Source organism: Salvelinus alpinus, chromosome 1, assembly GCF_045679555.1.
Source record: "Salvelinus alpinus chromosome 1, SLU_Salpinus.1, whole genome shotgun sequence".
NCBI lineage: Eukaryota > Metazoa > Chordata > Actinopteri > Salmoniformes > Salmonidae > Salvelinus > Salvelinus alpinus.
This window is the reverse complement of record NC_092086.1, coordinates 77,411,825-77,424,033: the sequence shown is the minus strand read 5'-3', so window position 1 is coordinate 77,424,033 and position 12,209 is coordinate 77,411,825. Positions and strand designations below refer to the sequence as shown.

The 12,209-nt window shown below is 42.5% G+C and overlaps 1 protein-coding gene across 1 annotated transcript in view; it reads left to right on the top strand.

The window, feature by feature from the left end:
* The window catches only part of LOC139530512 (uncharacterized), a 100,879-nt gene extending 93,538 nt beyond the window's left edge, over positions 1 to 7,341 (top strand). The window contains 4 exon segments of the mRNA XM_071327005.1: positions 613 to 804; positions 2,660 to 2,802; positions 4,725 to 4,939; positions 5,798 to 7,341. Coding sequence (XP_071183106.1) covers positions 613 to 804; positions 2,660 to 2,802; positions 4,725 to 4,939; positions 5,798 to 6,638 — 1,391 coding nt within the window. The 3' untranslated portion in view covers positions 6,639 to 7,341.
* Positions 7,342 to 12,209: the final 4,868 nt, after the last annotated feature.

Here is a 12,209-nt window from a genome sequence, read left to right as displayed (position 1 = left end):
GGGGCTCCTGAGTGGCGCAGCGGTCTAAGGCACTGCATCTCAGTGCTAGAGGCGTCACTACAGACACCCTGGTTTGAATCCAGGCTGTCTCACAACCGACTGTGATTGGGAGTCCCATAGTGCGGCGCACAATTGGCCCAGCGTCGTCCGGGTTTGGCCGGTGTAGGCCGACATTGTAAATAAGAATTTGTTCTTTACTGGCTTGCCTAGTTAAATTTAAACAGTTTATTTCTCAGATTGGATATCAAGACTATAATACTAGTGGTTTAATACGATGACATAGTAAATCTGAAATCTGTATCAATAGAAAAAAGAAACAACTGAATACAAAGTACATTCTAATACTCTACAGGGTAGGACAAATGTATTTCCCCTAGCTAACCCAGAAACTCCTGGTTGCCAGTTGGGACGGGACTCCGCCCCAGGCTAAAATCCTTCATGCTCTACTAGGGCTCAGTGCTATAAAGTCTCAGTGGACTCCGCTTGCCAGTTTGGATTTAATCTGGTCTATGCAACAATGAAAAACTTTCTCTACTAGTGTAAAACTCAGTTCTCCCAGGTCTCAGTGGACTCAGTTGGGAGTAAATCCAACATTTCCCTGTACATCTCTAGGTGTCAAGATGTCCATCGCTAATGCAGCCGCGCAGGCCATGCTGTCAGACGCCTTGCTCCGGGACGGCGCCGGGGGCAACCATATCGGTCACCTGGAGCTGGAGCTGCCGCTCGACAGGGTCATCAAGTTTGTGTCCGTGGGGCTGCCCTTGCTGCTGGTGTCCATGGCCTTCGCTCGCGAAATCTCCATCGGTCAGTCTGTCTCTCTCTGTCTCTCTCGCTCTCTTTTAGTTCTTGTTTAGCTGCAAATCACATTTGTTACATTCTCTGCTATTATTTCCTTTCCTCTCTTTTTGCCTCTCTTTCCCTTTTCTGTGTTTATTTTTGCAATTTTCTCATGCCTCTTTTGTCCGCTGTATCATTGGGTCAATATTCCTCCATTTTCTTTTTCTGTCTCACATTTCTCTCTCTAGTCTCTTCTCATTTGCCTTTTTCCCTTTACTGTACGGGAGTGAGAATCTGTGTTTAGGCAAGGGAGTTAGTGATTCAGATTCAGTCACAAACCATTGTTTGCACAGCACTTTTGTGAATGGAGGGTACATGGGGGCACTGGATGTTATAACGGTCCTGGTTGTAGTCTAAGGGTTAAGGAGACAATTCTATCAACTATTCAAAAGGTTAATTGTAACGTTTTCATGAATTATAAGGTCTCTTTCAATTTATTCATATCATTTCCATTTGTTTTCTGACTTGAGTTGACATGTACTGGACCCCAACCGTGGTCAACTGCAACAATAACACTAACACAACCATGCGTGTGATAGTGGCACACAGAACAGGGTACATACAGGCAAGTTTATTTCCTTGTTTCATTGACATTGAGCTAACGATCGTCTTCCCGTCGAGCTGGACTATAATCAGCCGTTACAGATGTTAATTGGCAGGAGGATGACTGAGAGCAGTGTTCGCAGGTGCCGTGTTGCTTGGTAATTACTGGCAACCTACTCCTTTTGCAGTTCTCTATCGAAGTCAAATTAAATGCTAATTAACTGGGAGATGTTGCAAAATGAGGGACAGTCTAGGAACGGTTGATGGCTCTTGGTCCTCCTTATCTAGCTTGGTTTGTTGTCTGCTTCCTCTTTTGTCTGGTTGGTGGTGTCTCCGTTGTCTCTGTTGCGTGCACCTGCTGCAGCAGCCAATAATTCTGCCCACAGCTACAAATAGCTGGGTGAGAAGGATCCCTTGTTGTACAATGGGTAACAAGCAAGATAGGGATGGCAATAGGGGTTCTTTGTCAAACTGTCGCCCAGTGGTAGAAGGAACATGCTTTGTTGCTGTCTGTGTTCCCTTGTAACCTGACGGTCTTGTCGTACATAGTCCATTTTGGATACAGCATGTCCCCAGCTATCTCAATGTCACGTACACACACACACACACACAAACGCACGCACATCATGTAACATGTAACCCATCCATGTACAGTTATCTGTAATACCACAACACTGGTGGTGCGGCTTAAGCCTACTGCATGCCCAGTCAGCAACTGGATGGTTGGGTGTACTTATTTTAGGAGACTCTCACAGATGTGGAGATTTGGAGTCTGTGTATAAAAATAGGGTGTCCTGTGTTATTCTCAGAGTTTTCTCTGAAGTGGCCCTTTGCCTGTCGCCCTGCCCTGCTCTCCCAGCACTGCTGTAGAGGAGATGGGCTGAACGGAAGGGTGTGGACCCTTGGCTCTGTGGTTAAGCCATCTGTATGGTGGAACGGGCAGGGCCTGTTCTGAAAAAGACCCACACATTAGGAGGTTAACACCACCCTGTTTAAAAACGCAAGTTTCCATTTAGAAGCATATGATTTAGATTTGTTAGGGCTAACCTTTCTGCTTCTGGAAAAGGGAACCTTCTGAAAAGCTTTAAGGCACATTATGGAAACTCTCTCTCTCTCTCTCTCTCTCTCTCTCTCTCTGTGGTGTGTGTTTATGTCTATGCATGCACGTATGTTGAGTGTGTGCACATGCATCTTTATGTCACTGTAATACTTTTACAAACTGGACCAGTGCAATTGTTGAGCTCAAAATAGTTCAAATCTATATTTGTTTTTCCTCTAGGCCCACAGATCAGCTGTTTCCCACCTAACAACTTCACAGCCAGGCAGGCAGCCTATGTGGACACGTACTGCTGGGACTCCCTTATGCACCATGAGTTTGACACAGATGGAAACTTCGAGGAGCGATCCCTCTGGGTGCACAAGGTATGGCCTGCTGTGTTCTGTCATGCTGGAACGAGAGACAATTGCACACACCTTAATGTGGCACAGGAATTGGACAAAAAAGGTCATAAAACTACTGTAAATAGTTGCTCTTTGTCAGGTGATAAATGACATCAGTGTAAAATAAGTGGGTGAAGAGTCAATGGTATACTGGAGGGATTTTGTGGGCTATACCTGTATTTGGCAATGTTGTTGGAAGATTCCCAATTCAAAAATATGCACTGACAATACATTCTTCAGAGAGAAACCGAATGGCTTTTTAAAAGGGACATTTAAAGATTTCTCCAGACATAACACTGTTAAACTTTGACAAGACACTAACAGCCTGAGGTTTCTGTTACTGAGGCCATTAACAACTCGTTTGAAAGCTCAGACATGCACTTTTAGATGGGCTTTCAAAATATGTAATAAGCAGTTCTATCAGTACTGGGCTGTCCAAGTAAGACATGGACCTCATGTTCATGGGTATAATGATGGAGTTAGCCATGTGCTGTGTCCATTGGTATATTTTGATGTGTATTTTGGTGGGCAGTCTGTTCAGAAGCGGCTGATGAGGAGCTGTATCACAAGCTTGTGAGTGTGTGCGTGTGTGTGTGTTTCTGATGTAGCACAGTACACAGTTTTAGGTGTTCATTGTGGGAAATTGTAGTGTAATGGAAATTCCCATGCAACTGGATGGGTCACCATTTGTAACGGGTGTGGAAATGATCCAACCAATATGTAGAAATGATGCTGAATATAATAAGAAACTACATTCATCAATCTGACTCCAATATTATGTGAATAAAGGCAACAGGTACGTTTCTGGAGGACTCTAGTCAAGGTAGCAAGCTTTACCCCACCTCTCAGTATGACTACAATGAACATGTGTCTAACTTGCACCGTTATATCATTTTTAAGAGATTAGATACAAACAGCTAATCCTGGCAACCAATGTTCTAGCATTAATTTATTGAGGCAAGCAGATCAGAGATGTCAAGGCGGTACCCAATCATGTGTAGTGTATAGTGTAAATAACAACTACCAATAGATGTACTAAATTATAAGTGTATAGTCAATCAAATAATTACTCCTTAAAACGAGGAATGCATTTACTCAATTCAACTAATCCCAATAGGATTAATAGGACATGTACAATTACAGTGTACATGAAATAAATTATACATTTATTAAGTGATACACACAGGAGCTTGGTAGCAAGTTCTCAGATATGAGAAAATTCACTGCCCTTTCAACCAAATTCAAGCAGAAACGCATGCCCAACCTGAATTAGCATTTCTTTGCACTTTGCTAGTAAAAACAAAAGACAGGCACAAACCCAGATTCGAATTTGACCAACTCCATTTAAATGATAGGAGCGCTCCTCTTAAAACGATCTGCCATCCGATGAACAAAATAACACAGCTTGCTTCCCTGTAACAATAAATCCATAGCACTTACAGTACAATGAAACATATCAAAATGTGTAGTTCTTTATGAACTCTTGAAACAATCCAAACATGACAATGGAGCCTGAAAGTCACCAGTCGCGAGTATCACCTTCTCGCATTCTTCAACTACAAAATTAAGCGAAGTTGTGAGTAGATATGGAGAGAGATAGGGAGCACCATTACTTTGTACACTGACCATCATTACTTTTTAATGGAAAGTGCCTCTTGCTTCCTTAATGTCACATTAAAGAGCATCCATTAAAAGTAATTAATCTTTCTCATTAAACATTTAAAATGTAGTCTGTAAATTACTTTTCTTCTCTCCCTCCTGCTCTTTCCCTTTCTCCTTCTCTTCTCTTCATCTCACTCTCTCTCACTCTTTATCCTTTCTCTGTCATCATCTCTTACCCTCTACCTCTCCGATCCCCTCCCTTTCTCTTCGTTTCTTTCTCACCTTCCCTCCCTCCCTCTCAGATTTTCCCGTACTCTCTGTTGGCTATGACCATGATGATGTACCTGCCTGCCCTCATCTGGCGTTTCCTCGTGATGCCATCGCTGGGCTCTGACCTGCTCTTCATCATTGATGAGCTGGACAAGTCCTACAACCGCTCCATACGATTGGCTCGGAGCATCCTGGAGATGCGCCAGAACACCCAGAACCCCCTCACCTTCCAAGCCGAGCTTGAGAGGTGAGAGTGGGTGTGGCAGAGATTTGTTGAGGCAGGTAGAGGGAGGAGTTTGGACTGGGGAAGAGGGGACGTCAACAGGCTTAAGGTGTTAGCATGCTTCAGTTTGGCTGGCACCCAACGTGAGTGCTTGCATACTCCGTTAAAATATATTTTCTTGAAAAGTGAGAAAAAAGCAGTAATAGTACTATTTGTTCATTTTGAGAAGCCGTTGCCAGTATACACTTCCTGAAAATAGTCAGAATTAATGTAAGATAACTCAAGAAGTCTGTCATAAATGTTGCTGTTTTTGCCAAGGAGATCTTAATCGCACAATTTTACATCTAACTAAGATGTTTGGTCCAGTATTTATCAATGAAAAAATGTGAATCAAAAAAGAGTTCTCATTGAATGACAATAAAGACTTTATTGAAGAATCCCTACTGTTGACCAATCACTGACAAAGGGGCATAGACTTTGTCTCTGGCTTGCCTCCAGAACAGATTTTGTGAGCCCGAACAGCCGAAAAAACCCAAAACGAACAAAAACTTATTAAAACTTAAAATATTATGACCACAAAATGTGGTCATAATATATTCACAATCTTTACCTGCTGGGAAGCACACCTTTAGATTGATGTCTACAATGATTCTGAAGACGTTTGAGTAGCAATCACATTCCCGGGTGTTTGTAAATCCATGGAAACTGAAAACAAGACACTAGTTTAGCTTCAACTACAGTCATGTGACTGACTAAATCTTGAATACTATAAATGCCTTAGATGCTCATACTACCCCCATTATCATACAACAGAGCCAATAACATGAAAGCGTGCTTGAGCCATCTGTCCTCTAACCCGATCTCCTTCATGGTCTCTTTCAGGGCCAAGAGGAAGCGCTACTTCGAGTACCCCCTGCTGGAGAGGTACATGCAGAGCAAGCAAAGCTCCTACTTCCTCGTCAGCATGCTCTTTCTTCGCGGCTTCCTCTTGCTCACCTTCATGTCGGCCGCCTGCCTCTACCTCGTCTATTTCCACATGTCCGCCTTCCTCCAGGACGAGTTCAGCTGCTTCGTCCGCACGGGCCTGCTGCGTGACCAAAACTGGGTTCCCGAGCTGGTCCAGTGCAAGATGACCGGCCAACTGGTCTTCCAGGTGATTAGCGTGGCTAACGGCGCTATCTATGTCCTGCTGGTGCCTATCGTGCTGTTCAGCTTGGTCCGCCTCTTCTGCTGGGATACGACTCTATTGTCGGTGTATGAGGTTCTCCCCGCATTGGGCCTCAACAGTGGTCGCAAGCTGGGCTGCCCGCTCAACGACCTCAACGTTCTTTTACTGTTTCTGCGCGCTAACGTGGTGCACCTGCAGTCTTATGGCAGGCTGAGGGCTATATGCTCGCTGGCGCCCCCGCAGATCGGGAAGGGGAATGGCATGAAGGGTGTGAGGATGCTGACGGCGGAGGAGATCGAGGAGAGGGCCGAGATGGCGCAGGAGTTGGAGGAGGACGTGGAGGAGCTGCAGGAGGAAGGGAAGCTCAACCTGGTGGACATCATGACCATCTTAGGAGCAGCCCGGGGAAACGCTGTCAACTGCACCGAGTCCAGGCCACTGGTGGAGGAGAATATGAGTCTGGGTACCGTAACTCTTATCTACACTCTCAAACGTATTCTGTTAGTGGTCTTGTTCGTCTATATCGTTTTGCAAGTTGAGAAAATTATAAAGTGAGGAATCTCTGCAAGACTGCAGATGAAGCTGAAATTAAATAGTCTGCTCCAGTACTTTGACTGAGTACCGGCTGGTGGTGTAAGCAGTTTTCATTGAATAGCCACTATACTCTTATTACATTTACATTTAAGTCATTTAGCAGACGCTCTTATCCAGAGCGACTTACAAATTGGTGCATTCACCTTATGATATCCAGTGGAACAACCACTTTACAATAGTGCATCTAACTCTTTTAAGGGGGGGGGGGTTAGAAGGATTACTTTATCCTATCCTAGGTATTCCTTAAAGAGGTGGGGTTTCAGGTGTCTCCGGAAGGTGGTGATTGACTCCGCTGACCTGGCGTCGTGAGGGAGTTTGTTCCACCATTGGGGTGCCAGAGCAGCGAACAGATTATTGAATATTAAATGATTCAAAAGTAATAATGGACTTGAATTGAGATAGCAGGTTTGATATAAACTTTTCCATCCACACTTAGGGAACATTAGAATATACCATATGTTCTCAGTAGCTTTGATACAGAAATGCTTTGCACAAATATTAATTGTACACAAATCGTTTATTTTAATTGTCAAACTACTATGCCAGTAGGCCTAATATAAATAACTATTATGTGTTAGAGTTTTTCCCATGACCGGACAGCCTACTTCTAAAAGAGGCTTTTATTAGGAAATACTGCAAGAGATCAGGTACAATTTGTGTTTTTTTCCACTCCTAACTCCCCTCTCTGTCTCCTTACAGAGCCAAACCACCAGGGGTACCATGAGTTGAAGGAGACTGCATCATGTAAAAATGACTAAATCACCAATGGACTGAACCATCAATGTGACACCAATCAATGTGGATGAAGGAAAAATATACTGAACAAAAATATAAACGCAACATGCAACAATTTCAATGATTTTACTGAGTTACAGTTCATATAAGGAAATCAGTCAATTTAAATACATTTTTAGGCCCTAATCTATGTATTCCAAATGCCTGGGCAGGTGTGCAGCCATGGGTAAGCCAGGCCCAGCTAATCAGAATTCGTTTGCCCCCCAAAAAAGGGCTTTATTACTGACAGAAAAACTCCTCAGTTTCATCAGCTGTCTGGGTGGCTGGTCTCAGACAATTCCGCAGGTGAAGAAGCCGGATGTGGAGGTCCTGGGCTGGAGTGGTTACACGTGATCTGCAGTTGTAAGACCGGTTGGAATTACTGCCAAATTCTCTAAAACAATGTTGGAGGCGGCTTATGGTAGAGAAAATAGCATTTAATTCTCTGGCAACAGCTCTGGTGGACATTCCTGCAGTCAGCATGCCAATTACATGCTCCTTCAAAACTTGAGACATCTGTGACGTGTTGTGTGACGAAATTGCATTTTAGAGTGGCTTTCGTTGTGTAATAATCATGCTGTTTAATCAGCTTCATGATATGCCACACCTGTCAGGTGGATGGATTATCTAGGCAAAGTAGAAATGCTCACTAACAGGGATGTGCACATCATTTGAGAGAAATAAGCTTGTTTGTGACTCTGAAACATTTCTGGGATATTTTATTTTAGCTCATAAAACATGGGAACTACACTTTACATGTTGCATTTATATTTTTGTTCAGTATAGCTAGGTTTAGAAGATTAGTTAAAAAAGACATAACCCTGGAGAGAAGTGAGGTACGGTGTTCTGTACTCAGAGAAATTGTTCCAAAAAGCCTCCATTAGAATGAAAAGCTTGGTGGTTGAGTTGAGCGATGTCATTTTGTATGACTGAGCTTTTGGGTCGTTGGGACTCAACTTAATTTCAACCTCAGATTTCCTATTTGTCCTTTATGGATATGCTATGTACTGTACTTGTTAGATTTTGTGATTTGTCAAAAGGTAAAGTTCTATCTGTTAAATGTCTACAGGTAACATTTGATATGCTCTATGTCAGATACAATTGTAATGAATAAAGTTATTTTTATGACTGTTGTGTTAAACAGCTCGTGTGAGAGTGAAACATTTCTTGTCCAACTGCTGTAGCACATTCTGATGTTCGGTGGATCACTAATGAGGTGGAAACCTTTCCTTACCACTAGTGAATCATATTGTAAATTAATTGCCTCATAAATAGAAAAACTGTGAGTAGTTACAGAAGTAGGATCTTAATTTGCGTCAGTTTGCTCAAGCAGGAAAAGAAACAGGAAATGTGAATTATTATGTGGATTATAAGGAACGATTATAATGAATGGACATTTTTGTAGGGTTTGATAGGGAAACTTAAACATCAAATTCACTAGATTTTGCATTGCAGGAAAGTTCTCCTGCAACAGGGTGTTCAAATGAAGATCCTACATCAGTAAATAAATGTGCTCACTCTCCAAAAAATGCTTGACTTGGTCGCAAAAGCAAAGGTGCAAATGTAAAAAATTTGTGCAGAAATATTTGCTGCACCTGAGCACCTTTTGTGATTAAAAGTAGAAACATTTGTCGAGCTCGTCTTCCCTGACGTTTTGAATGCTTAAACTTTTGAACTCTATACTTGATTTTTCTCCTCTTACACACCACACATATATTTATTGTAATACAATTATATTCAATTCATGTTATCTTCCTATACCCAATCCTGACTGTGATTCAAAACCAAAACCAAAATCGCACATTCCACATTCACTCATTTATAGGCAGTGGGGTTAAGAATTGATAAATACCAGGGTTGGGAAACCAGGATTGATATTTTAGGGGTTGAATAAAGTATCATATTGTCACTGCCCAATGTGGTTTGGAGGGAGGAGTGCTGCGATGGCATTTTGCGCTGCAATGTCAGATGTCCTGCAGAGACTGTCATAGGTTGTGTCACAAATGGCACCCCATTCCCTATATAGCGCATTACTTTTGACCAGGCCCCACAGGGTCAGTTGGGACTCAGCCAATATGTCAATATGTTAGTTGTGCAGCCATAGCCACAGGAGTATGATCCCTAAAGATCCTTATTGCCTTTTGGTACTGACACTTTGTGACTGTCACACCATGGACCGACCGCACAGTAAAAACCCCTGCATAATAAACATCCTTATCATTTATGCACGTTAACAATCCCTTTGCACTATACACATGGTGATACACTCGACTAGAATAGCTTTCTGGACGTTAGACTATTCGAAGAGGGACGCAAGCTCTTTTTTAGCTGAATGTTAAATACAGCAGCCCAATAGAACTCACGTCTAGTTTGAAAGAAGAGCGAACGTGCGATGGCGGTAGGCTAGCAGTTATATATTTAGACTCATAACCATTCAATCTTGGTGAAGAAAATAAGTGAAAGCCTTCTGCATATAATTATAGTCCTATTTTATTCAAGGATGTCATTAGAATGACAGACAACTAAACGTATTTTATTTTATTAAACTAAATGTATTTTATTTATTTATGCTAGGAAGGAATGAAGCAACAATACATAAGGTCCCACAGTTGACAGTGCTTGTCAGAGCAAAAGCCAAGCAATGAGGTCGAAGAAATTGACCGTAGAGCTCCGAGACAGGATTGTGGCAAGGCACAGATCTGGGGAAGGGTACCAAAACATTTCTGCAGCATTGAATGTCCCTAAGAACACAGTGGCCTCCATCATTCTTAAATGGAAGAAGTTTGGAACCACCAAGACTATTCCTAGAGCTGGCCGCCTGGCCAAACTGAGCAATCGGGAGAGAAGGGCCTTGGTCAGGGAGGTAACCAAGAACCCGATGGTCACTCTGACAGAGCTCCAGAGTTCCTCTGTGGCAATGGGACCATGAGAAACAAGATTCTCTGTTCTGATGAAACCAAGATTGAACTCTTTGGCCTGAATGCCAAGCGTCATGTCTGGAGGAAACCTGGCACCATCCCTACGGTGAAGCATGGTGGTGGAAGCATCATGCTGTGGGGATGTTTTTCAGCGGCAGGGACTCGCAGACTTGTCAGGATCGAGGGAAAGATGAACGGAGAAAAGTACAGAGAGATCCTTGATGAAAACCTGCCTCAGACTGGGACGAAGGATCACCTTCCAATAAGAAAATGACCCTAAGCATACAGCCAAGACAATGCAGGAATGGCTTCTGGACAATTCTCCGAATGTCCTTGAGTGGCCAGGCCAGAGCCCAGACTTGAACCCGATCAAGCATCTCTGGACAGACCTGAAAATAGCTGTGCAGCGACGCTCCCCATCCAGCCTGGCAGAGCTTGAGAGGATCTGCAGAGAATAATGGGCGAAACTCCCCGAACATAGGTGTGTCAAGCTTGTAGCGTCATACCCAAGAAGACTTGCGGCTGTAATCGCTGCAAAAGGATCTTCAACAAAGTATTGAGTAAAGGGTCTGAATACTTATGTAAATGTGATTGAATATTTTTTGTATTCATTTGCAAAAATGATTATGTGCCCCATAATATGGGGTATTGTGTGTAGACTGATGAGGGGGAAAACTAATCAATTTTAGAATAAGGCTGTAACTTAACAAAATGTGGAAAAAGTCAAGGGATCTGAATATTTTCTGAATGCTGTACACTCTGCTATCTTTACCATTATGCACTTAGGTACATGTAAGAGATAATCAACGAGGGGCTATGTGTTCAATAGAAAACAATGAAAGACGTGGGAGATGTGTTCCACGAAGCGCTAGCAGAGTTGCATTATTTTCCAGAGAATGCGTAGAGCCCGGAGTTGATTTTCCCTTTTATACCATGGCTATAATTTAGCACATTTGCCGCTAGAAACATCCACTGAAGTAGCTAGCAAGTTTATTCACACAACACCATGCCCACACCGCCGTCCCTTATTTGGTGGTGAGAAAGTTGGCAACCCTACTAGCAACCCTAGATTTGTGTCGGGACTATATCTTGTGGAAGGATAAAATAGTATGAATAAATTCATCAAACTAACATTTTTTATGAAAATATGTCAATCATTATTTTGAATATGTTGGTAACCCGTTGTATAAAAGTGACAATGCCCTCGAAGCTGGTGTTTGGAGGATATATTTGCACGGTTTGCAGGCCCTCGACGAACAACAACAGTGCCACAAGCTATAGCAGGAATGATGCTTTAGTAAGCTCAACTAGCAAGTCCGTTTGTTTGGTTACCATGGCAACTACTGTAGCTATATATAAACAGTGTTCATATTCCTATTCAATTGGAAAGGCAAAACATTTGTATATTCAATTTAGTCTATGGCTTTACTAAAACTGTATCCTTATGTGAATAAACCTCAAAATAAATGATCAAAGAAATCACAATTTGGACCTTTACAGCTAAAAAAAAATACATAAGAGGAAAAGAGGGGCATGAGTCACTCACCAAGTCTACTTATTTTTTTGCTGCTCTTGACTGATTCAAGCAGTCCTTTGTCCTTTTGCATAGCCAGAGAGAAGTCATTACATGACAAATCACAGTTCACAGATATTTCATTTTTGATCAGCTCCGTGCTGCATCTGTTTCTTGAGTCTGACCATTTAATGGTCATCAGAGAGAAAATCCTCTCTACAAAGGCATTTGAGCCAGGCACACTGAGGACAAATGAGACAATCCTGAACATGTTGATCAAGTTGGCTTTCCCTAGGTTTTGAAAAACTGCCACCCACTGGTGGATTT